General features: G+C 50.0%; 4 protein-coding genes across 4 annotated transcripts; 1 reads left to right on the forward strand and 3 right to left on the reverse strand.

Annotated features, from left to right (window-relative positions):
- Positions 1–293: 293 nt before the first annotated feature.
- Positions 294–9,316, forward strand: RhiXN_01407 (ABC transporter; the record flags this gene model as incomplete). The annotated part of the gene is made up of 18 exons (XM_043321226.1): positions 294–320; positions 369–434; positions 493–534; positions 588–854; positions 920–1,684; positions 1,743–2,000; positions 2,054–2,163; positions 2,212–2,691; positions 2,748–2,877; positions 2,932–3,107; positions 3,162–3,255; positions 5,955–6,210; positions 6,252–7,485; positions 7,539–7,891; positions 7,942–8,357; positions 8,414–8,527; positions 8,581–8,685; positions 8,741–9,316. The coding sequence occupies 18 exons, from the start codon at positions 294–296 to the stop codon at positions 9,314–9,316; spliced, it is 5,469 nt and encodes a 1,822-aa protein (XP_043187049.1).
- Positions 9,317–11,232: 1,916 nt separating this feature from the next.
- On the reverse strand, positions 11,233–12,465 carry RhiXN_01408 (ABC transporter; the record flags this gene model as incomplete). Its single annotated transcript, XM_043321227.1, has 3 exons — positions 11,233–11,260; positions 11,314–11,392; positions 11,445–12,465. The coding sequence occupies 3 exons, from the start codon at positions 12,463–12,465 to the stop codon at positions 11,233–11,235; spliced, it is 1,128 nt and encodes a 375-aa protein (XP_043187050.1).
- Positions 12,466–12,957: 492 nt separating this feature from the next.
- RhiXN_01409 (ABC transporter G family member 11) lies at positions 12,958–18,184 on the reverse strand (the record flags this gene model as incomplete). The annotated part of the gene is made up of 18 exons (XM_043321228.1): positions 12,958–13,118; positions 13,170–13,428; positions 13,479–13,568; positions 13,619–13,710; positions 13,775–14,282; positions 14,339–15,191; positions 15,245–15,368; positions 15,423–15,535; positions 15,586–15,657; positions 15,707–15,724; positions 15,784–15,899; positions 15,955–15,994; positions 16,050–16,249; positions 16,302–16,460; positions 16,519–17,121; positions 17,177–17,412; positions 17,454–17,771; positions 17,827–18,184. 18 exons carry the CDS (start codon positions 18,182–18,184, stop codon positions 12,958–12,960), a joined length of 4,320 nt encoding a protein of 1,439 aa, XP_043187051.1.
- Positions 18,185–19,069: 885 nt separating this feature from the next.
- RhiXN_01410 (phosphorylase b kinase regulatory subunit beta) lies at positions 19,070–23,961 on the reverse strand (the record flags this gene model as incomplete). The annotated part of the gene is made up of 6 exons (XM_043321229.1): positions 19,070–20,309; positions 20,369–20,862; positions 20,919–21,184; positions 21,242–21,469; positions 21,523–21,615; positions 23,892–23,961. The coding sequence occupies 6 exons, from the start codon at positions 23,959–23,961 to the stop codon at positions 19,070–19,072; spliced, it is 2,391 nt and encodes a 796-aa protein (XP_043187052.1).
- Positions 23,962–25,412: the final 1,451 nt, after the last annotated feature.

Consider the following 25,412-nt stretch of genomic DNA (forward strand, 5'->3'; position numbering starts at 1 on the left):
GTCTGACGATCTCTGATTGGCAATTAGACACGAGTGGGCGCCTAGATCCAACGACGACATGCATCTTGTCTGGGTGTTTGGGCTTGGGTTGGTCGCGTCGGCCGCTGCACAAGCGACGTGCGATAACTTTGGAACTGTCAAGTCGGATGGCAGCTGCGAGTGTCCTCCAGGCTTTGGTGGAGCGACATGCAGCGAGCCCGCGTGTGGGGGGAACTTGTTCAATGGACCCCAGCGAACACTCAGTCAGAACTCCTCGACTGGTGGAATGAGTTTTGCTGGGTGTGGTTGCCAGGATGGTTGGGGAGGAGCTGGATGTAATGGTCAGTGTTTAATCACTTTTTACTCGATCTAATGCTGAATTACTCTAGTATGTCGATCTCCGAGCATATGCCAGACAGCGTTCAGTGCAGCTGGCGGGCCCAGTTCAGGATCGGGTCTGTCGCCCATAAGCCCCAGCCAGTCGGAAACCAGACTCTTACGTGTGCAACCCAGTCTCGGGTTTACGCCGCTCAACAAATGAGTTGTGCAGTTATCGTACGTCCTGTCAACACCTATTAATTTCTATTCATAATAACCCGAATAAACAGAATCCGACACTTCAAGCTCTTTTTCCTCTGTCGGCCAATCTTAACATTCTCCGCACCCTTGATCCAACCCTCTCTCCGAGCCCGAACGTGACATCCTTCGGCACGGCCGGCTCGGCGTTCGCTCAGGTATTCTACGACGGTGTTGAACAGTTTTATTGCCAGGCCGGCGGCTGCAAGCAAACCGTAGGCAACGATACGACCGATTGGGCCTGTGAATCCCTCAAGTGTAGGTGCAGACCAGGGACAGCTTTTTGCGGCGCCCAAAAAGTATGTCATTTTTTTCAGCCTGTCTCAACCATCAATTCACTGAGGGTTCATCTCGCCCTGAATAGAATACCGATCTAAGCACAGTCCTCAATTCTCTATCTGGTTCTCTTACGGTTTCATGCACAACATCCAGCGCTTCTTGCGCATTCAAGCAGTCATTATTGCAAGCTCTATTCGGTTCTGGAGGCCTTGGCCTGTCCAACTGCGTTTTTGGTGAATGTGTCCGGCAATCGGTTGTTGATTCAGCCCTGGGTATCGCCCCAGAGGTTACCACCGCGGGAGGGGAAAGCCTCAGCGGGGGTGTGATTGCGGGACTGGCCGTTATCGGTGTCATTGTCCTAGCTGTGGCGATTCTCGTCGCCTGGGGATGTTTACTCCAGCGTCGGGCTCGCGCGACTAGGAACGAGAAGCAAACCGCCTCGGGGAGAAGAGTGGGCGTCGAATGGAAGAATGTTTACTATGTCGTTTATCCTTCTGGATCTGGGTCGTTCCTGCCTTTTGGAGGTCTCCGTCGCCGAAACGCTGTTCCCGTCGGATCTACTTCAGTTGTCGAGTTGCATGACCTCGAAGGTTCGGGTGGCGAAAAGCCGCTACCCAGCCTCCCTTCCTCTGCCAACCATGTAAAGAGTAAAACTCTTCTTTCTGGTCTTTCTGGATCCGTTCGTCCTGGACAAATGCTCGCCATTTTAGGTCCCTCTGGTGCTGGAAAAACCACCCTCATTGGCATCTTGGCTGGACGCAGCGGTGCAATGGGCGGACGTGTTAGCGGAGACGTGGGCTTTACTATAGATGGTGGAGAAGGCAGAGTCAAGGTTGGATTTGTCGACCAGGTAAGCTCACTTTCGTTACCCGTTCCGGGACGACCCTAATTAGCAACCTGTTCCCTAGACGGACGTTCTCCCGCCCAACCTAACCGTAACTGAAGCTCTGCTCTTTGCCGCCAAACTCAAACTTCCCGAATCTACTCCACCTGCTGAAAAACTTGCCCGCGTTGAACATGTTATTCGTCAACTTGGTTTGTCTGAAGTCGCACACTCTCGTATCGGCGGAAACACCGAGCGTGGTCTCAGTGGTGGCGAGCGCAGGCGTGTCAGTATTGCATTGGAGATTGTAGCTGGTGTCGAGGTATTGGTTTTGGATGAGCCGGTGAGTCTTTAATTATGATACTTGAAAATGTGAATAATACTAATAATCTGTAGACAAGTGGACTGGACTCGGTTTCGGCTGCGAATGTTGCAAGAGTTTTGGCCGAACTTGCACACGATCCTGAGAACCCCGTCGCTGTCATTGCGAGCATTCACCAACCTAGGTATGTGCCTCCTCCCACTTTTTAACTAATTATTCATTAGCTTCTTAGTTCCCGGCTGTACCACCAATTCGACCAAATCCTACTTCTTTCTCGGGGTGAACAAGTTTACTTTGGACCTGGTGGGACTGCACCAGTGCGGTCGCTTGAAAGCCGGGGTGCACGTGGCATGGAAGAGGGGTACAACGTCGCCGATTGGTTATTGGAAGTTGCAAGTGAGGGCGTGCAGCCACCTTCGCGCGGTGGATATGATACCTCGGTCGGTACTCGCGCAAGTGTCTATGACCCCAAGGCACAGCCCAACTTCTATGACCAAGAGCACGGCATTACAAGTGAGAAGAAGTTGGACGGGAGTATGCGTTACCGCGGCGGGGGCGGCAAAGTCAGTGTCGAGGAGGATGGCGACCGGAGTACCAAGGAGGAGTCGAATATGGTTCGAGTCGTTCGTGGAAGAGGAGGCCAGAAGTACGCGGCCACGTTCTTGACCCAAGTACAGGTGTTGTGCGGGCGCGAATGGAAAAATCTCAAGAGGTGCCGTTGTATTCTTTCTCGAATCAGCTGATGGCCTAGTTGACCCGTGATTTTAGGGACAAAACTCTGTTCTATATGCATTTGGGCGTTGCTTGCATTCTCGGTATTTTTACTGGTGGTTTGTACTTTAAAGTCGGCGTAACGATATCCGGATTCCAAAACCGAGTCGGTTCATTGTTCTTCATGGTACGTCACGCCGGCTATCTCGATCATCTTGGTAATAACGCCGGCTCGTATTAGGGGTCCCTGTTGGCATTTTCCTCCTTATCGGCCCTGTACAACCTCGTCGAGATTAGGCCACTCTTCACCCGCGAGCGTGCGGGAGGATATTATTCCCCAGCCGCATGGCTGGTGTCGCGTGTGCTCTTTGACGTCTTGCCCCTGAGGATCGCTCCAACGCTCGTAATGACATGCATGTGAGCCATGGAACCCTGGAAAGGGCTGAACAGCGTTGACTGACTGAAATGCAGCACGTACTGGATGGTCGGTCTTTCACCCGAGGCTGCGCGATTCTTCAAGGCTTTATTAGTATTAGTTCTTTATGCACTTGCAATGACGCTCTTTGTAAGTTCATTTCATGCTTCTTTTCAAAACGCGGCAATCTCTGGAAATATGGATCGGGCACCGTTGATTGGTTTGGCCAGTTTCCATTTTGGGAACTGGCCTTTTCTTACGATCCCGCCCTCCCCCTATTGATATCGCTGTGATCACCCTGTCCGGACAAACCGGTCTAACACGCCTGGCGAGAGGGGATAACGCTGTGACCCGCGTCAATCCGGGACTGAGGCCGCAGCGTAGGTATGGAATGCCATCCCCGCTCCGAGCACTCCAGCCCTACATGCTGTGTTTGTTCGAACGTGTGTTTTTCATTCTTCCCGGGGCGGCTATTCACATGGACGCCTATCACTTGGCTTGCTCCATTTTTGGACGGACGTGATAAGACGCTGTGTGTTGTCTGGACCCGCTGTCGTCGCTTTCATTGTCACAGCCTGTCGATGTGCCCGTACTGACAGACGTCACAGAACTTCCTTCTCGCGACATCATTCCGTAATGGTGGCGTGGCGATACTGCTGAGCGCTCTGTTCAATCTATTCACGATGACTTATGCTGGGTTCTGTAAGTCTGGCCATACTTTCCTACTTCATCCCACTAACGTGATACACACACAGTCGTTAACCTTTCAGCCATCCCACCCGTCCTCGGTGGTTGCAGTACTTTAGCATCCTTAAGTACCTCCTTGAAGCGCTCGCGGTCAACGAAGTCGGCTCGGGCCTGATGATCCAGGATACGCTCGAAGGTGTACCGGTCAATGTGTCCGCGAGTCTAATTATGGAACTCCTATTTGGGTTTGGCGAGAACAATTATTATCGGTGAGTAGGAGCTTCTCTTTTTTTTTTCTCGCTTGGCTTGGTGCATCTTCGTTCCCCGCACATGGGCTCCGAGTAAAAAAAAATTTCTCTGCTGTCTCTCGGTCCGGCTTGGAGGATCCTCGGAGGTGCCGGCCGCGGCCAAGGAAAACTTGACCGCGGCATAGGAGGTTGGAGTTTGATTTCTCCCCGAGCACTGGTTTGATTTTCTATCGAATGGAGCGCGGGGAATTAGTCAAGGGCGTTGGTGGCGCATTCGAGTGCGGAGGCACGGGACCGAGAGATAGCAATGGCGGGGTAGGCGACCCTGTACCTGGATGGATTGAGGGCGGGGGATCGACAGTGGGATTCATTTAGGTGTCGTCTGCGCATTTTTTTGCAACTCACTTTTGGTTCTTGCCCCCCACACACCCGTTTATTCATTATCCATAATACTCGCTCGTCTTTCGTTGGCTGACGTACTGGCCGCTTTTTTTTTTTACCTAACTAGTGACGTCCTTATCCTCTTTGCGTGGATTGCTGGGCTGGGCGCGGGGGTAGTAGGGATGGTGTACTGGCGACTGCGAGAAGTGCGGTAGGAACTGACCTGGTGTTGTATTTCTTGTCTTCTCATTCATTGCCTTGGACAATGTGTTGTGTCTTCTTGGCTGTGCTACTACGTCGGATGTGTATGTATGTGGCCTCGAGAACCCGTTTCAGTTGGGAACGTGGTGTACGGTTCAAACGTGTTGCTCTCATTCTTCTTTCTTTAGGCGTGGTTACGGTGCTGATCATTATTGTATACTTCCTCCCTTTCCTACTTGTTTATAGCTTTATTACCTCGTTTTTTAGGTTCTGTACCTGGTTTCGATACAAGAATATGGACAAATCTAGCATGGCATGCAGGTAGACGAACCCCAGAATGTTGATCGTAACGACATCCCGCGGGGTAAGGATATCAAACCCAACGAGGCAACGGGGGCTGGCCAGTGCGGGACGTCAAGAGGGGGCAGCGACCAGTACGCTAGGTGAGATAGTGGCAGGGTTGTTATGCACCGGGAATACTCCAGACCAAAAATGGATCTATACGCTACGGGTCATCCGGACAATGCGCTGGCGGCATTTTCTCGCTGGGAAGGCACACCCATATCGGGCCCACTTGCATTCAGTAAATTGGATTCGGGTACGACGAAGCCGGCTCAGAGGAGCCACCCGCCAAATTTCGAGGGTTTTTTTAGTCACTAGGCGCAGAGCGACTTTCCTTTTCAGCGATATAGAGGTCGGAGACGTAAAATTGCGGCGAGGTAGGTATTTGTCTGGAGCCGGCTGTGTCGCGAGACAGGAGAAGTATTGCACCGGGGCCGGGTGGAAAAGGTGAGGACTGGCAGCGAGGGAGGTCGGCCAGAGAAGGAAAGCGACGTTGCGCTCAGCGACAAGGACTTGGCTTCAGAACGGGTGTATGCGCAGAAGCGAGAGAGGCTATGGGTGATCTGTGAAGCTTATGATGGACAAGGCAAGAGATATTGGATCGGGCGAGGTCATGGGATCCATCCGGTCTATATGCGGCAAGGAAGTGGTTCGCGGGTGGAGTTACGGGCGCAAAGGGGGTTACCAAATAGGGGGAATTTTTTCATTGACCGGCCCTGTAGAACTGAGGCCTGAGGAGACGGTTAAAAGAGCGCTGGTGGGAGCGATTGCTGTTTCTTCACCACCACTCTCATAGAGGCTATAGGCCACTTCCTATCTAGAGGATATAGACTATCTCGCGATCCTTGTTGCGACACAACCTTTGGTCTGCATATAGATTATTTGCTCCGTCAGATCTCACAAAACTTTTTGTTTTATATTTAAATTGTACGTCTGAAATTTTTTTCTTTATTTTCTTTATATTGGGATGATCGCTGATCGACAATGCAGTCTAGTGCAATGGCTCCCGCTGCTATGACTTCTGCCCCTGCTGCTGCCCCCTCGCCTGCCGCCATCAAGGCCGCCGCCGCCGGCAACACCCAGTTTGACACTGCTGCCCTGTTTGGTGCTGCCAAGGCTGCTCGCGAGGAGGCTGCCTCAGCCCTCGCTGGCCAAGTCAAGGCCGATGGCCCCGCCGTACTGTCTGGTGTTGGATTCGTTCCCGCGGTCGTTGCTGCCCTCGGCGACAAAAAGTCACCTGCTGCACGTGAAGGTGCATGCGCTGCGATCTCTGTGCTCTGCGAAAAGGAGCTGGCAAGTACCTCGAGCCCTTTGTCGTGGACTCTGCCGAGACCGGTGTCTTCAATGCTCTCCTCGAGGCATTTGCCGACAAGACTCCGGCCGTCCGCACCGCTGCTCTCGATGCCACTCGCGAGCTCGTGCAGATCATGAATCCCTGGGCTGCGGCGCTTATTCTCCCCGCGCTCCTCCACCAGATCAAGACCGCCGGCAAGTGGCAAGTCAAGACCGGCTCTCTTGCCGTCCTCAACCAGCTCATCCAGAGCGCCCCTGACCAGATGGCCAAGCTCTCCCCGGACATCATCCCCGTCCTTGCTGAGGCTATCTGGGATACCAAGGCCGACGTCAAGAAGGCCGCACGCGAGACCCTGACCAAGGCTACCGCACTCGTGTCGAACAAGGATATTGAGAAGTTTATTCCCGCTCTAATTAATGCGTTGATTAATCCTGTCGAGGAGGTCCCCAAGACCATCCAGCTCCTTTCGGCTACCACATTCGTTTCTGAAGTTGATGCTCCTACCCTTTCACTCATGGTTCCCCTGCTTTCTCGTGGTCTCAACGAGCGTCCCACCGCCACCAAGCGCAAGGTCGCTGTTATTATTGACAACATGTCCAAGCTCGTCGACAACGAGTACACTGTTCGCCCCTTCATCCCCAAGTTGCTCCCCGGCCTCATCAAGATCTCCGAGCAAGTCGCCGATCCCGAAGCTCGTGGCGTTGTCAATAAGGCGATTGCAACCGTTCGTCAAGTCGGCAAGCTCTCTGACACCGACGATGGCTCCAACTTGCCTCCTGTCAAGGGCACCGACCCCGCTGCGTATGCTGCCACGATCTCGCTTCAATACAAGAAGTCGGGTGCCAACCCCGTTCCCGAGGCCGCTCATCCTGCCGTCCAGTACGCCGCTCGTCTGGCTGCCAACCTCATCGCCGCTCGCAACTTTGACGTTCCCGCCTGGGAGTCCGCGCTCGTTCCTTACTTTGAGATCGTCACCTCTTCGCCCGAGCCCGCCACTATCGCCCGCGAGCTCCTGCTCCGCTCCGCCAACGAGGCTGATGATGCCGAAGGCGACAATGACGACGAGGAGGAAGGTGAAGACCTTTGCAACTGCCAGTTCTCCCTTGCCTACGGTGCAAAGATCTTGCTCAACACTGCCAACCTCCGCCTCAAGCGTGGCCACCGCTACGGTCTCTGTGGTCGCAACGGTTCCGGCAAGTCTACACTCATGCGCGCCATTACCAACGGGTAAGCGCTCATTCATTTGATCTCATCTGATTACATATTGACGTGTAATATAGCCAAGTCGAGGGTTTCCCTTCGCCCGACGAGGTCCGCACCTTCTACGTCGAGCACGATATCGACGGCTCGGACGAGGACACCTCTGTGCTCCAGTTCATCTTGAACGACAAGCGCGTCCTCTGCGACAAGAAGGAGGTTATTGAGACCCTCGAGTCGCTCGGCTTCAACGATGAGCGCCAAGGCCACGCCATCGGATCTCTCTCTGGTGGTTGGAAGATGAAGCTCGCTCTCGCTCGTGCCATGCTCTTCAAGGCAGACATCCTCTTGCTCGACGAACCCACCAACCACTTGGACGTTGTCAACATTGCTTGGCTCGAGAACTATCTTACTTCGCTCAAGACCTGCACTTCCAGTACGTCGTTTTCACCCGTGGTTGTCTATCCGATGCTAACTCTATTATAGTCATTGTCTCTCACGATTCTGGCTTCTTGAACAACACCATCACCGTCCTCCACCTCAACCGCTTCAAGATCAAGCGCTACCGCGGCAACCTCGAGGCCTTTGTCAAGGCCGTCCCCGAGGCCAAGTCGTACTACACCCTCGAGGCCGCCGAGGACTACAAGTTCAAGCTCCCCGATCCTCCTCTCCTGGAAGGTGTCAAGACCAAGGAAAAGTCGCTCCTCAAGATGCGCAAGGTTGGCTTCCAGTACCCATCCCAGCAGGTACAGCAGCTCTACGATATCACCCTCCAAGTCTCCCTCTCTTCTCGTGTCGCCGTCCTCGGGCCCAACGGTTCGGGCAAGTCTACCCTCGTCAAGCTGCTCATCGGCGATCTCGAGCCCAACAAGGGTGGTGAGGTCTGGAAGCATCCTAATCTGGTCATCGGCTACGTCGCCAACACGCCTTCCACCACATTGACCACCATCTCGATAAGACCCCTCTCGAGTACATGTTGTGGCGTTACCAGACCGGTGAAGATATGGAGGAGATGAACAAGATCACCCGCCAGATCACCGAGGAAGAGGAGAAGAAGATGAAGGAGGGCGGTGTTGTTGTCGTCGAGGGCGTGAAGCGTCTATTGACGAGATCGTGTCTCGCAAGAAGCTCAAGCAGAGCTACGAGTACGAGATCTCGTTCAAGAACATGTCCTCGACCGAGAATATCTGGATGCCTCGTGATGAGCTCATTCAACGTGGCTTCGAGAAGGTTGGTTGCCGATCCATCTTTTAACGATCTATTACTAATATCATTTCCGTTACAGAAAGTCCTCGAGCTTGACACTCGCGAGGCCCAACGCCTTGGTCTCCTCCGCCCCCTTGTCCGTCGCGAGATCGAGAAGCACTTTGCCGACTTTGGTCTCGAGTCCGAGTTCGTCACCCACAACACCATGCGTGGTCTCTCTGGTGGCCAAAAGGTCAAGATTGTCCTCGGTGCTGCCACCTGGCGCCGCCCCCACGTCATCTGCCTCGACGAGCCGACCAACTACCTCGATCGTGAGTCGCTCGCTGCGCTTATCGAGGCCCTCAAGGTCTTCGAAGGAGGTGTCCTCGTCATCACCCACAACCGCGACTTCTCCGAGTCCCTCTGCAAGGAAGTCTGGGCGATGCGTGATGGACGTCTCGAGGCCTCTGGTCACAACTGGGTCGAGGGTCAAGGTTCTGGCCCACGCATTGACAAGAAGGACGGCGAGGAGGAAGACCAATACGATGCCATGGGCAACAAGATCGACAAGGCCAAGGGCAAGAAGAAGTTGACATCTAGCGAAGCGCGCAAGGCCAAGAAGGACCGCATCGCAAGGCGCAAGAGGGGTGACGAGGTGTTCACTGACGAGGAGTAAATGTGCTCTCCCTTTGGCACCTACCCCCCGCGCACTTGCTTTGCGCATGTATCTTTTCCCCTTCCCCTTCTTCCTTGCTGTATTGTGGTTGTATTCTTCGAATTTTGTCAAGTATCGTATCGTGAAGCCTCGAGTGTTTTTTGTTGGGTAGTGTAATTCATGATTATCATTTTTTGTCTCTGATTTTGCGTCTGCCCGAGTAAGAAGCAAGGTGTGATTGAGTGGTTTATTGCAAGGCCTGGTTGTGATTGGGCGAAGTGACGAAGGCACTATGATCAGATTTGGTATCATAGCATAGTTGTTCCACAGCGATCTGCCCCCCCCCCCTCGGCTGTGCTGTCAACGATAGCCCAGACCAATTTTTGAACGCAAAAAAGAGTATATTCGAGTCGGCGGTCGCTACCAATTGAAGGTATCCTCCTTGGTTGGTGGATGAGAATCCCATCTTGTTGCAACTTTCAGTTGTGGCACTTTTGTTAAGTTATGTTTGATTACAGCCCAAGGCTCGTTCTCACTGTTGACCATCAAGCAAGACTTTCTTGGCACTCACCTCGGTGTGTTAGCATCGATCCACTTGTGACCGGTACATCGGAGACTATAAATCCCCCTGGCCTCTGGATCACTTGAATTATGGAACAAGCGTTAGCTTCGTAAATTAAATACTCGAGTTGAATCACAAACTCAAAAATGATGGTATGAGCCAACCTAGTGATGCTCTCACCGCATGGCCGAATCACTGAGCCTTTCCGAGTCATACAAACATGTGGATCGTCAGAGCTTGGGTACATATATGATCCGTGACATAATGAATAAATTAAATTGATGGGCAAGCAAATTTAAATCAGTTACTGCCCAAGAGAGCTCGAGTTGAGCGGCTCCAGTTTTGTGGCCAGCGCTCCCCCACTAGATACAAATTTCAAACTATACACAACCCCCCGCTCCACCCCCCCGTGCGCCCCGCGATATACGACCAACAGATTGGACAAGAAGCCTGGCTTGTCTGATAGCACCAGTGGAAACTACTGATAATACTTAATACGAATCACTTTTCGAGTGAGCAAGGCGTTGTCTACCGTATGTTATTCGACTTGGTCAGTCGGTCGGAGGTGTCGCAAGTAGCTCGAGGCCACGACTAACTGAATGACATAGTTTATCACCTTGTAGATCTCGCCAGGATCTTTACATGGAGCTGTCAATATTGGAGTAGAATATGTGGTTATATGCGCCCGGCTACATCTGCGTTTGTAGAACGTGCCTTGCTCAGAATATCAAGCTATTGTTGATGATTCGCAGTTTCCAATTCCAGTCAATTTTCTGAATCAATATGCATATGGTCATAGTGCTTTCCGAGACCACTGCTTCTCATACGAGCTTTGAATCGCCCATTGTGCGTTTTGAAGAGTAAAACAAACAAAGAATCGGAGTCGAAATATACTTCGAGAACCCCAAAGGCTGGTGACCTAAGTGAGATCCAAGTACTGAGATAAACAATGCACCAGAATCAGATAGGAAAGTACAAAGAAAGAAAGACCTTCGAGTGCGTAGGGGCCTCACAAGTCTATTTTATCTATCCCTTCCTTCCCTTTGTTTTTACCTCTTATAGGATTCTACTTGCCAATTATACTTGCTGAACTCCTTTTTCAAGTTCAAACAACTATTACGCACTTATGTACCCCCCATTTTGAAAGAGAGAGTTATGTTGTAAATGGGCTGTTGTGGGATGTAATGGCTCGCAATATAAGGTACAGGAATATGGAACATTTAGAGGCTTCGCAGTACAATACATGTTTGCTTGATGACTTATGGATTATTTCGATAAAATAAAAATAGGCATGTTCAAAGGCTACGGGGTGAATGAACGCCGATTGGTTGGGGCGATACTGTCGGGTAAGTGACTTGCTGGTCGGGTGCCCTATTTAGCGGTACTCCTTCGTATATGCGGTCCTATAGACACCGATATTGACTTCGCAGTTTAATATTTGAATAAGGCTCCTTACCTTGTCTCTTCATCGGTGTCTTCTAGTAGCTTCCGCTTAACATTACGCAGTGCTCCTCTCGCACTCGATTCTGGGCCGCCTTGTAACCAGTACATATTAGTAAACGATATTTATAAAGTTGCGTTACTCACTATATATCTCAGATAGTCTGCGCTTCCTGGGAAGTATTACTGGCTCCTCAAGGATTGTATGAGTGGCCGATGTATTAGGAGGATCAGGATGTTCGGGACCTTCGCTATTATCGGACGATGTACCTAGCCATTGTATATCATCTTCTTCACTATCGTCCTCGCTCGACTGGACCGGCGCGCCCACCAGGGGCTCGGGATGTTCGGGACCTCCAATATTATGGGACAATGTACCTAGCCATTGTATATCATCGTCTTCGCCATCGTCCTCGCTCGATTGTGCCGGCGTGCCCACTGAGAGCTCAGGGTTTTCCAAGGGGGGACTTGGATCCCGAGGCTGGTTGTTCGAAACGGTGACTTGGGGGAACGTATTTTCTCGCTTTTTCTGTTTTTCAAGTGCAACCTGCATCCGTTGCTTGAGCTTCTCTATCCTTGCAGCTAATTCTTCCACGTTATCGTCTATGTCTTCGTCATCTTCGCCGCTGTCCCTGCTATGGACCTGCGCCTTGAACGTATTCTCAAAAGGTGGTACCTTGAGGCGTATTCCAGAGTCAGGACCCGTAGGCGAGCGTGAAACAGGAGGTGGAAGTATGCCAACAAGGGTGGTGGGGTGTTTCTCGTTTGGATAAGTCTTAAAGTGGCAGAGATACTTCTCGGGTACACCTACACCCAATATTGCTGCTTTGACTTTCTGCGTGTTCTCATCTGTTTCAGGATCGGTGTCGTTCTTTTTGTAGTTACGTATAGTCGGTATAATGAAGCAACCGGGAGGATTCCAGCAATCTGGTGAAGGCTGACCAAGTAAAACTCCCTGAAGGTTATATGGCTTAAGATGTTCGTCTTTGCTTGCCATGTATAAGCTGATGCTGCGCGAAGCATTGTGGAGGCAAATTGCTACGTCGAGTTTATGTGCGGAGGGGGACGGGACAAAGTCGAAGCCCAGGTCCTTGGCGAGGTCGAACACCTCGTCGTCACTTAAGACAAAGCCGCTGGTATATGCGAACGGTGTATACCATCTACCCATGTTATATCGTCGCGCGTGATAAACTGACAGGAGCAGTGGGATGCAAAAAATAAAGATGGAAGAAAGCAAGAGACTCCGGTGCTAGAACGGGGGCAAGAGGAAAAGAAAGTACGCTGGAGCAGACAAAGAGAATGGGCGGTCTTATGTGGTGGGAAGCCAAACTCAGACAAACAAAGGGATCCATGAGAATAGCCACGGGAACAATTGCCTGGGCCTTCCAAATGCGAGCCACTATGGCCGAGGAGCTAGAATATCTAGCATTGGCCATTCTCAGAGGCTTTATGGAGGAGTTTGTTTTCGCATTAGTTAGGATTTCCTATACTCGATAAAATAACTGTTTTACAACACTCTCAGTAACGATCTTGTGGTGGTCGCTGATAGTTTGGGTCTGATATTGGAAGTGAATGGTTCCTTTCAAACGGATTTCCATCTAACTTCTACGTGATTCTATAAAGTACAAAGACCAAACACAATAAACAGAATGTGAGACCTCTATCGCTTTGAGAACTTGAATACCCTCGATGCGATTAGTGTCACGATCGTGTTGAACACCGTAAACGCAATAAGGATTCCAAAGTCTCGCCAACGAGTATCGAACGAAATTCCAAGCCCACTGTAAAAGTCATCGCCATACTCGTATGGGCAATAGCGGCCTGACGAGAACATATCAGTATCACCTCGAAGGGATATAACTGCCTACTTACAATCAGAGGTGGAACCAGGGTTATCCAAGTAGCCCACACTGGCATTGACAAAGTCTCCAGCCCACTGAAGGCATGTCTGTCCCTGAGGAGGCTGGAAGACAGCAAACTCGAGAGGGGAGCAAGTAATCTTGAGACCATGCAACTCGGTAGAAACCATACCCGAAATCAAACGCGTGAACGGGTCGAGTTGGTAGAGCCAGACACGCCAAAACTTGGGAATCGAGTCCTTGGGAATCATGACACCGCAAAATAATGAGAACTATAAAGGGCGTAAGCAATGTATTACCGATCTGGAGTGTTAAGACTTACTGTCACTAGGATGAACGGATTAAGCAGACCCGCGATGAAGACCGTCGGGGTCAAAGCAGCGATCATTTGCCCTAGAGTCACGGCGAAGACCTGGATAGAAGATCAATACTACTCCGACATAACGACTCAATAACTCCTACCTCTGTCACCAAGAACATCAAGAATTGATACCCTGCGCGATCCGAAGCGTACTGGAACCCAGTAGGGTAATAGAACAGTAGGAAGTAAACAACTGCACAGAGTAGCCTGGATAAACTTTGAGTAAAAACCACATTTGTATGGCTAGGCAAACTCACGAGTAGGGCATTTCAGCCATAAGCTGGCCAGAGCAAATGCAAATTCGGAATACATCCGAGACGAGGATTCACGAATGAAGATCATACGCGCGATGATAAACATCGGTTCGACTTGGGAGATAATGATAGCCGGCATGATAGTTGCAATGAAAATCGAGAACACGCGATATTGTAGTTCTTGGGTCGAGTTGCCGAGTTGCAGGAATGTCAAGCTAGTAATCAGAGCGATAACGCCGTGGGTGAATAAGCGAGTAAAGCCGTAATCAGGCTGACGCCAGAAAGCAGTAAGAGTGCGCTCTGATACCACCCTCAGCTGGTACATGAACGGCGTCGCGTACTTCTTGTTCGCATTCGGATCCACTACTGCCACTTGCCGTGCTGCATCCTCCTTGATCTCTGCAATCTCTTCCTTCACACGAGCAAAGTTCTCGCTCTGCCGCCATAGCTCCGCCCAGTCAGTCGGCCCAATCCGTTCCCGAGACCCAGCACCGATGGCTTCCAGCATGAACTCCGCAGGATTCGCATCGCAGGGCAGTGCGCCCCACGCTCGTCCAGGTACTTCACCAGATGCTGACTGTCCTTGCCGATAGGTCCAAAGTACACGCATTCACCCCCACGCTGCAGCAGAAGCAGGTTGTCGAATTGCTCAAACAGAAGTGCGTTAGGCTGATGGATCGTGCACAGGATCGCCTGTCCACCAGCAGCTAGCTTCTTCAGGAACCGCACAATGTTGTACGCAGACTGCCCGTCAAGGCCCGACGTCGGCTCGTCCAGGAACAGCAGCAACTGAGGCTTGGCTGCCAGCTCCACACCGATCGTCACACGCTTGCGAGCTTCGACACCGAGTCCGACACCAGGCTGGCCGATCATGGCATCGGCAATGTCCTCCATCTCGAGCAGAGCAATGACCTCCTCTACGTATGTGTCCTTTTCTTCCTTCGAGACGTCGTATGGCTGGCGGAGATATGCGGAGAAGCGGAGAGCCTCGCGGACGGTGGCAGTGGACTCGTGGACGTCGAGCTGCTCGCAGTATGCGGTGCCACGCTGGAAGGCGATACCAGTGCGCTCGCCGCCGATGAGGACGTCACCGTGGATGACACCGATGGTCTTGCGACCGGCCAGGACGTCGAGCAGGGTGGTCTTGCCGGCTCCAGATGCACCCATGAGAGCGGTGAGAGTACCGGGCTTGACGTAGCCGAAGACCTTGTTGAGGAGCTGGCGGGTGCCGCCGGGAACAGGGACAGTGTAGTCAAGATTCTCCCAGGTGAAAGCCTTGGTTGATTTGGTTACGACGACATTCTGGTCGTCCTGCCCTTTGCGAGCCGAGGCTTTGCGTTCCTTCAAGCGCATGTTCAGCTCCTTGGTTTCTTTGGTCTCCTTGGCATAAATAGTTATCGCTACAGCATTGGCACCATGCCTTTACAGATCTATCAGTTTCACGAGTGTCAAGAACGGTACCTCAAAACCTACTGGAATTTCTCCATAGCCAGAATCTGCAAAACAATAAAGCCAAACCAGTAGAGCAGAACGATCCCCAAGTTACGCCAGATGTGAGCCTTCTGGTATTCAAAACCGGCCGCAATGTATGCGTCACCTATTGAAAGCTTAGTTGCACTGATATATACGGCCGATCAATACATATACGCACCAGACACCTGGCTTTGTCCCGGAGAAGCCCCGAGGAGAGTACAAACTTGGTTGGGACCGAGTGTGGTAGGATACTTGGTAATATCTCCGACATTATGCGGGATAATATAATTGCTGTAATCGATGGTGAGCGAGATTCTTGAAGGGGAAATCAATCCACGAACCCGTCGCAGTTCATGTCAATACGGTAAAACTCGTTTTCCATCATTGCAGCAAAGCCATAATTCACAGGGTTCCTAAGAGGTGTTCATGAAGGTTCGATAGATGAAACAATTCATTACTTACAAATACCAGATCCAGAACCTGGCCAAGAATGTATAACGTCAGCCCGGTGAGATCCCCTAGAAAACAAAACAACTCACAGCCATCGCTTCATAGCATAAACAGGGATCATATAACCAGAATAAACGACCATTAGAGTAACAATAGATGCCGCCAAACGGGCAGCCATGTCATAGCCTTGACAGATAATACCAATCTACATGCATGGGTGGTAAGCAACTTAAATACGTAAACCCCTACTATCTACTTACTAGGCGGAAGAAAGCGGCCATAGCTAAGAACGTGATATAGCTACGTGGGGTTATCAGTAATGTATAAAAGTCGGGGTGAGGCATTGAAAGCTTACATGAATAGATAAAACGTAAAGAATGCGCCCGCGCTTCGTTGAAGACCACACATGAAATATATGATAATAGAGAAGATCAAGATTCGGATAGCAGTGAGGGGAATATCAGTGATGGTCTGTGCTACGGATAGCGCGCTTGCTCGGTAAAAGCGGTAGGACAATTGTTTGTAGAGGATCGGTCGACCAGTCATCATGGCAGGCTATTCGGAAGTTTATCAAATAGTTACACCAATAAAATGCTAGACCACGAACCAGTTCGCTGAACGCATTGAGGGCGTTGAACAAGAGTGCAAGAAAAATGACTCCTCCGCGGGTGAAAGCGCCAGCAGAGGTGAGAGGTAAGTTTAGATAGACAGTACCGGAAAGAATCGAAATGATAATAGCCGTGGCAAAACTAGTGAAAATGGAGAACTGAAGGAAGAGAGAAACTTTAAGAAAACGTTGCGAACGGTACTTCAATTCAACTCACCGTGTCTTGGATCTGCATCAGCCACTGACGCCACACAAGCGTCTTCACCATGCTCAAGAACGTAACAACGTGCGGGTCCTTCCGAGACACATGCTTCCGCTTCTCCTCCTTCGTCGCCTGCAGGAACTGCCCTCGCGCACCAGACGCCTCGTTCTCTTCCCGTCGCCATTCCTCCTCTACCGCTTCGCGCTCCGCAACCATCTGCGACCAGTACTTGCTTCGCTCGAACGCTTCAGCAAGCTGGTCCGGAGTCGATGGCACATCTACCTCAGACCGACCCTCGGCAAATGCACGCTCGTTTGGGTCAGTGCAGCCGGTAAGGTAGTCCGCAGTCGTCTGACGAGGCAAGTTGCGGAACCCAAGCGACAGCATATAGTCCCGTGCCTCCTTGGCAGGTCCAAAGTACACCTGACGACCTTCGTCGATCAGCAGCACCTTGTCGAACTGGTCGTAGATGCCCTCGCCGGCTTGGTAGAGGGAGACGAAGGTGGTGAGCTTGAAGATGTCGGTCATGATGCGAAGAGACTTGGCATAGTCGAGAGCAGTGGAGGCGTCGAGACCGCGAGTGGAGTTGTCCCAGGACAGGACGCATGCGCGAGTTGCCTGGATAAATGTCAGGTGTCAGGATGTAGATAGCACATAGATAGAAGCAACTGACCATCATCTCGGCAATAGACACTCGCTTCCGCTCCCCTCCTGAGACTCCGCGCATGAATTCGTTACCAACAACTGTATCACGGGTGTGGGTGATATTGAGCATAGATAGAAGCATGTCCAGAACCTCATCGTTGAGCTGAGCCCGAGTCTGTTCAGGAAGACGCCGCCCGGGAGACTTGAGGCTCAGTGCAAACTGAAGCGTCTGTGCAACCGTCAAGATCGGGTAGTGAATGTCATCTACATCCATCCTAGTTAGCCGTGACCTTGCTCAGCAGCACAATCCCACTTGCCCTCCATATTGTATACAGTCTCTCCAGCAAACTGCTTGCCGAACTCCTGAGCCCCAATCCCAGCGTACCGCACATCACCTGTGACCTCAAGGAAGCTACCGCGTTGGTTCGCGATTGTCTTGAGGAACGAAGAGCATCCGGACCCAGGACGTCCCAGGACAAGAACCATCTCGCCGGGTCGGACAGTACCATTGAACGAGTGCAAGATCGTCTTTGGCGCACTCGGCTTCTTGCCTAGTAGCGATGCAGCGATATAGAGAGGTGAGAGCAGGAACTCCTTTACGGCGTCAGGAAAGGTTCGCACGTCTGAGACAAGTGATGAGAACGGAATGTGGGACTGAAAGCGATGAATGGGACTTACAAATCTTGACACCTCCGACACCGATTACGCGCAGGTCGTGGAAGGTGACTCCGACGTGCTTGTGAGCAAAACCTGCCTGGTTCTGCTTGCCTGAGGTGGAGCGCAGGTACTCGAGCAGGTCGAAGGACTGCTGATTCTCGATGTCAGGGTCTGAGGCGCCTTTTTCGTCATGGTGTGTGCTCTGGCGAGTCAAGCGACGGGCGAGGTCGTTGAACTGTTTTTCAGCGTTGTGAACGTTGATGCCGGTGTTCTGGTGTTGATGTTTTTCAGTGTCCTGCATATCGATGGTCTCGGACGGCGCTCGCGAGGGTACGGCCGTCGCTGGGTCGGACGCGATCCCAGAGTTGTAACGAGACATGATCCAAGGGGCAAGGAACAGACCAGACTAATTGCTCCATGAGATCCTATATACCTGCTTGCCGGTTTAAAGCAGCCGCGGCAACAAGGGCGTTGAAATTCATCGCGGGCGATGACAATTATTGCAAGTATTCGTGGCTTCTTCACTGCCAAGTCATTGTACATGTGCATTCTAACCTAATCAATGGATTCCCTCGGGTATTTGTATCCGAACCCAGGCATCCCAGGCCGGACCAGCGGCTTGATCTGGATGATTGTATGAGCCATACGTAAATACCAACCTGCATCGTATCATCGCGCGTATTGGACAGTCAGAACGCGGTAGTTCTTACGGATGTGTAGGTACTCGCATCTTTGAAACAACCTACTGTAGGATCCGCGATGACCGCTTCCGGAATGATCGCAGGGTCTATTGTTTGGCTATCTCCCGCGGTGGGCGCCAAACGCATGTCAACTCCCGCGAGTGACCCACCTATGACTCCACTCTTCTTGGAAAATGACTCCATTACTGGATCGCGGGTATTAATTATAATGATATGGATTAATTATTGTCTTCATTGCGTTACGCCCTTGTTCCCTGGAATCCCGACTCAAACCTTATGGCTGCGCGCATGCATAATCGCTTCGTCTCGAATATTATTGGTCCTTAGTCTAGTGATAGCAACCATTCTACGATGAGCCTCGCCCTCGTTCTTCAAGGGTCCGCCTACACCCACCCGCGCGTATGTTTGTTGTATCTAAATGACTATACTTCATACTGCAAGGCATTCGTTTCGATACCCCATTGCATTGTATTTCATTTGCTCACTTAAGAACAATAGTTACTTATAACTAATATAAAACGATTATCAAATACAACTTTCTATTCCAATACGACTGGTCAGGTTCAGCTGTCCCATTTACCGCAACAGTCTGTACCCTCGAAAGTGGGCTTCAATTCCCTCAGTAGCCTCCACGAACACGCGCTCTTGGCTCGAGGGAAATCATCCTTCAGACCACCCGTAGCCAATATGGTCCGATAATAATGCGTGGCTTCAGCAGGAATCGACTCATAGGTTTCTGGACCAAAGCCGCGAGTAACAAACGAGTAGTGTTTATCGTCGGGGTGAGTTATATTACTTCGGGTCCTGCGATGATGTTCGTGGCGAACCTGTATGCGTGGAAGCGTACTGTCCGTCTCTCCGAACTCGAACACAATCGATATCACTGGTTTCTCCGCATCAGCAACTGTGATTGTGCGGTCGACAGGGCAGTCGAGAGAATGCTTCCGGTTCTTGAACTGAAGGTTGATTGCAGAAGTGGTCTCCGTCGTGATAGCCTGATCAATAGACCCCATATGTATCGGAATCACCGCGTCGATTGATGACTGGTTGTCCTTAGCTTGCATCGCCATCCCACGGAACAGGGCTGTCCTCAGCGCTTTGGACGACAGCATATCGGAGTCCTCGGCAAGAGCGAAATGGGAGAAACAAACAAACGCATCCTTGAACGCGACCTCTAAGGATTGTCCTTCCTCTTCGTCGGACACTGGCGTTGCCTTCAGGATAGTGTCGTGGTGTTCGCTCGCGAACAGTGAACGGAGAAAGGCCAGAACAGGCACAGGCCGATGAAACATTGGTTCGGGATCCTCCAGCGGTGGGTCGATTGTATAAGAGGCTCTTGTCAAAGCAATATCGTGTGCAACTGTCATCAGAAGCCGGCCGCAAAGCTCTCCTCGCTCCCCTCTCGCAAGAAACCCCTTTTGACAGTTGTCTGCCAGGATTCGGGGGGCTACAATAGCTATCCCACCATCCCCGGAGATATCATGAAGGTACTTTGAAGCCGCCTCAGCCAGCACAGGCTCTGATGATGTTCCAGTTCGCATGTATTCCCGGTGCTCAGGGATAGCATACACGACACGCATGTGGCGCTCGACTTGCTGCGACTCGGTTTCGCGAGCGGCAGGGCTCATATAATCGAAGGCTATTCCAATCCGAACGCTAAGGGCAGCAAGTTCGGCATGGGAGATTGGCGAAGGGACTCCTCCACTGGTTAGTTTCTCGTAGGCCATGGATACAACAGCGTCCGCCGATCGCCCCTGTTGTGTCTTTTTTTGGTCTTCCAACAGTTGATGATGCACGAACCACCTAAGGGAAAGAGCATGAGCTACTCGAGGTTACCGGAATGACTCATCGGGGTAACATACAGCGGACGACCCATGCTTGACATCACTTCAATTGTACATGCGTTACGAAGCGAACGGGGCTCGTTGGAGCCTTTCATCTTCTTGAGAACTCGGCCGGTAAAGACATCGAACGGAAGCTCGGTAAATGGAGGGATAAGATATTCACCCTTCGAAAAACGAAGTGAAGGGTGGTCGCTGGCCGAGGGTGCAAATTTCTGCAGGCGACTGCCAGCCGACAAGAAAACAAAGAAGATTGGCAGGTCAACAAGCTGCGACAAGACTGTTCCCAGGTTATGATAGGGACTGTGTGTGCGTACTTCGCTGACGATTTTCGGAGGTTCGGTAAGGGAATGTGCTTCGTCAAAGTAAAACACGCATTGGGTTTTGTCAGCGGAGGAGCTTGGTCCCAGTGTATGGATCATCTGCTCGGCACTGGCATTCATCTCCCGAAATAGCATCTTCAGCAACCCAGGAATTTTCAACACGTCGTCATCTTCACAAACTAGCTTCCTTTCCTGTGCAGGTTTTTTGGAGAATAAAAACAAATAGACCGTGGTCTAAACTGACTGACCTTTTCAGCAGCAGTCACTGCTGCCTCGTAGAACGCTTTGCGGTTTCCCCCAACTCCCTCATCGGTTTGTCCATCCTTGAGGTAATTTGCCCATGAAGTTGCCAGTTTGCTTCCTTTCCAATCCCCAGCCACAGTAGGTACCCTGGCAGTCGCAGCAGCAAACACGTGCTTGAGTAATATCGCATATTCTGCTTGGAGGAGCTGGTCACTTTTGCTGTGGTGATACTCAAAGTATGCACAAAACCGCACATCCGGAGGAGGATAAGCTGTGGTCAGTGATATATCTCAGCGGCAATCTCCAGCGGCAACAGGACTACTCCTACTTGTTATTCCCTTGGGGAGTGCTTTGCAAATATTTGCCGGAATAGTGAAAACAAGGTTGGCTGCCTCGTCTATCATACGCGACTTTCCCATTCCGGAAGATTGCACAACAGATATGGATCTCATATAAAGCTTTTTCTGGTTTGGGAGATTTGGATATGAGTCCAAGGCTTCAACAAAATACTTGTGCACAGTGCCAACATAGGGCTCCTGGAAAGCCGCTAGGAGGCCTGTGCAATGCGTGTTAGAAGACTACCAACGTAAAGGTTTTGGCTTGACTAACTTTGGTTGCTAAGAGACTTTACAAGCGGCTGGGACCCCCCAGCTATATGTGCATTGCCATCTGTCACTGAGGCTGCAAAAGCACAAAGAGATGCTAAAATAAAAGATAGAGATGAGGCAAGAATTGGGATGGAAAGAGGAACATATGGTGGCGAGCCAATTCCGTGAATGATCCCAACCCGTATGCGAGCAGAAGTAGCTCAGGAAATTCAATAGACTTTGAATAGAAGGTATAGCAGCTTTCCACACTCAATAATGGCAACGATGGATTGACAGAACAGATGATACTTAGTAGTAGGAGGTACTCGTTGGGTCGCAGAGAATCCCTTGAAGCAAAAACGGTCGGGTCCTGTCGTCAATGCGCATCTATCTCCTTGTTTATACGTGTGTTGATGTCAGTCATAGCAATTGGTCTGGTGGCAAATGTGCTCAGAGGGACGTGGGATGACCGGGGGAACTTCAGGGTTTGGTGGCTCAGTTCCACATGATCATTGCGCAAACACTTAGTCAAAGGGTCATAGATCCACGTGTAAGGAATGCCAGATATTTGTATATTTACTCTACTATATGCAAATCCCTTACATAATCAAGTTGGCTATGCTCACCCAACTTACCACCTTGGCCCACCTTTGCCTTCTTTATTGTTTGTATCTGATTTCTAACTATATACTCTTGTTTGGTTTATTCCGCTTACTCATGTACAAACCCTGTTGACCTTATAAGGTCCAGGGGGATCTTCTGATAACTGTCTTTACTTTGGAACCACAATAATCAAGTGTTTTATGGATTGTCATTACCTTGGTGTTGTACACCACTGTAAGGTGGGTACACACTAGTAAGGGTGGGCGCTTAAGGCCGTATCTAGTACAATGTAACTTCTGGATGACTAATCTAACTAGGCTATCTACTACTAACTGCTTAAGGCAGTGGCTACTGGACTAACTATGGTGGTGAGGGGGCTGTTAAGAGTTGTGTAAGTACAGGAGTAAGAAAGAATTACTATATACAAAATGTATGTGGGAATAACTAAGAACTAGTATTAAGAATCAGAATATATGCACAGAATATATGCACAATATAGGCTAGGTTATCAGGAATAACAACTCCTAACAAATAGTCTAGCAACTATCAAGTGCAGGTGGTTGGTTATGTATAGTACCTTAGACTAATGTTACTTAAGCCTAAGTGACTAAGAGTATGTATACTTAAGGTCTCTGGGATAGTACCTTAAGTAAGAGGGTTACTGTTGTAGATACAATTGGTACCAGGGAATTTATTCCCATTTTCTCGAATTTAAACAAAGTTAAATGGACAACATTTTCAATCATGTGACTTTGGCGCTTATCTCATACGCTAAGCGCCAAGCCACATCCCCTCCACGCTTAATCAGCATATGTAGCCACCTCCACCTATGACAACATCATGACACGTCAGTGACACGTATGCATGAGTAAGGCTGACTGCGGATTGGGGTTCTTATTGGATTAGGTATTGCATATAATGTATTTGTAATTAGTTCATCTGTAGAATATATAAGGAGGCCAACCAACCATGGTAACACCCAGGTCAATTACCTCTTGTCACATCCACTCAGTGTACAAGGGCCATACAGCCCAGTAATTACTTAGTTAGTCTAATAGGACTTATATATGCTCAAGTAAGACTTAAGACTTATGGGGTTTACCTAAAATATATCTAGGATTTATGAGATATTGCAGATAAAGCTATCTACAATATAAGGGGTATGGTGGATTGAAACACTATCACTCAATCACAACAATCCTTACAGTATTGTTGCACTATACTCAATGTTGAACTCAACAACTGTGACAGTCAAGGGGCACAGGGTTGCAGTAAGTACACTAATAGGTTACCCTGTGTCTGTTGGGACTGGCCTATGGTCTTAGTGCACCAAATAACCTCCTATGCTATTTACAGTGAGTCAATCACTAAAGTAAATGCGCAGATAAGCTGTTAAAGGCTTGTGTGTATATGTCAATATATAAGAGTAAAAGTAGGATAAAAGTGGGATAAAAGTAGGATGTGTCATGCCCTAGAGGCATGACCACCTTAGAATCCACTAAGTCAAAGAAATAGTGAATATATGCGCTATTTTCTTGAAGATTTATGGATATATGCATCTTTATGCTATTTAGGCGCTGAGCGCTTATTATGTAATCTCATCACATGACCTTTAGTCATGTGATCTTGTTTTCTTATCTCTGGTCATGTGACCTTATCTTTGTTGTGATGTTTGTACATGTAATTACTCTTCCCCTTCTCTGTTGAATATAAGGAGGGTTCTGAGAGCCTTAAGCCTCAGAACTCAACCTCTTATCCCCTTCCACACCTACCTACCCTAAGACATACACTTAAGAGTATTGCCTGAGAGCATACCAGTCCCTGTCAAAGGTTCCTTGCCCTGCTGTCTTAACAGCATTAGTGCACTTTACTTTATATAGGTCTTGTCCTACCCTTTCCTGGCTTTGCCTTGAGCATTGTTAGGCCCTACTTGCTGATAAGTCCTATATTAGGCAATAGCTTGTTAGGATTACCTCTTGGTAGTTGTTGGCTCTGACAGGATGCATTAGAAGCGTCTTCACAGGGTCCTTTTATACCCTGAGAAGGCGCACAAACAAGTATATACATGATTGATACCAAGAGGGGGTACAGGAGGTACATGTGGCAACTGAAACACTTGAGGGAGCCAATACTTTGGTACATAGTAAACAAACAACAAATCCTAATATTTGCCCCAAGGCAATGTTTGCCCCAAGGCAGTATTTACCTGTGTGGGTCCTTAGATGTCCCAAGGCTAAGTGTTTCATCCTTGGAGTAAACAGTCCCAAAGGTAGGATACCACTGCATTGGGTACTTACAGTAAATGGGGCATAACTCTGCCAAATGTTGTCCGTTTTGGGTGTTTGACCCAGCGTTCTGGAGCGCACAAACATGCGCACCTAAGCGCAAGCGATTCGGCAGTGTGGGATGCCCGGGTGATGGAGAAAAGGCGCATTTAGTGCGTCAGCGCTTAAGGTGTTATAACCTCCTTAACTATACCATCAGAATCGCCCAAATTTTCTATTATTTTTAGTATTTTTTACAAACTTGATATCTTATGATTTTCGATCACGTGATCTCGGCGCTTATTATGCCAAGATGCCGCGCCGAGATGCCGTGCCAAGGGCGCTTAGGAGAAATCCACGCTTCTGCGCAGCCCGCAGCACGCTTCTCAATTGTCCTCTGTACTTCTTTCTCTCACGCGCACAGACCATGTAGATAGTGTGCTTTGTCTATATATACAGCAGGAAAATTGCTTGGAGACCCCAAGTCGATTTTACCTTGTCTCATATCCATTGAGGAGGCATCAGCCAGCTAAGTAGCCGGCCCCCAGTAGTTCTGCTAACGCACCATCCCCTTATCTCACTCACCACACCTCCAGGCCTCAGGCCCCCTCGCGTTATCAGTAGAAAGTTAGTTGTTGCTGTAAGCGACTTAGTTAGATAAGTAGTTAGCCTAGTTAGTTAGATTACATCAGCTAGTGTAGTAGTACGGCCACAAGCGCCCGCCTTCACCAGCGTGTACCCACCTTACAGTGGTGTACGACATTGTAAAATCGACTTGTGTAGGCTTGATTGACAAACGAGAAGACTTCTAGTACTAGCACAAGGGAAATAACCGTGATCGGGGCTACCTTGTGGGACATAATAATCAAAAGTCCCCCACCCCCACGTAGTACCGAATTGCTATAAGGCTAACAAGTCCTATCGTCCGCATACCACAAGTTTCGCCGGAACTCTGCAGTTAGCGACCCTAGTCAGCTGAAGTACCCGCTTGCAAAAAACCCGCTCATATCACGATTGCCAGATCTGTTGATTTGTTGTAGGGATT

Source organism: Rhizoctonia solani, chromosome 16 (genome assembly GCF_016906535.1).
Source record: "Rhizoctonia solani chromosome 16, complete sequence".
Classification (NCBI taxonomy): Eukaryota; Fungi; Basidiomycota; class Agaricomycetes; order Cantharellales; family Ceratobasidiaceae; genus Rhizoctonia; species Rhizoctonia solani.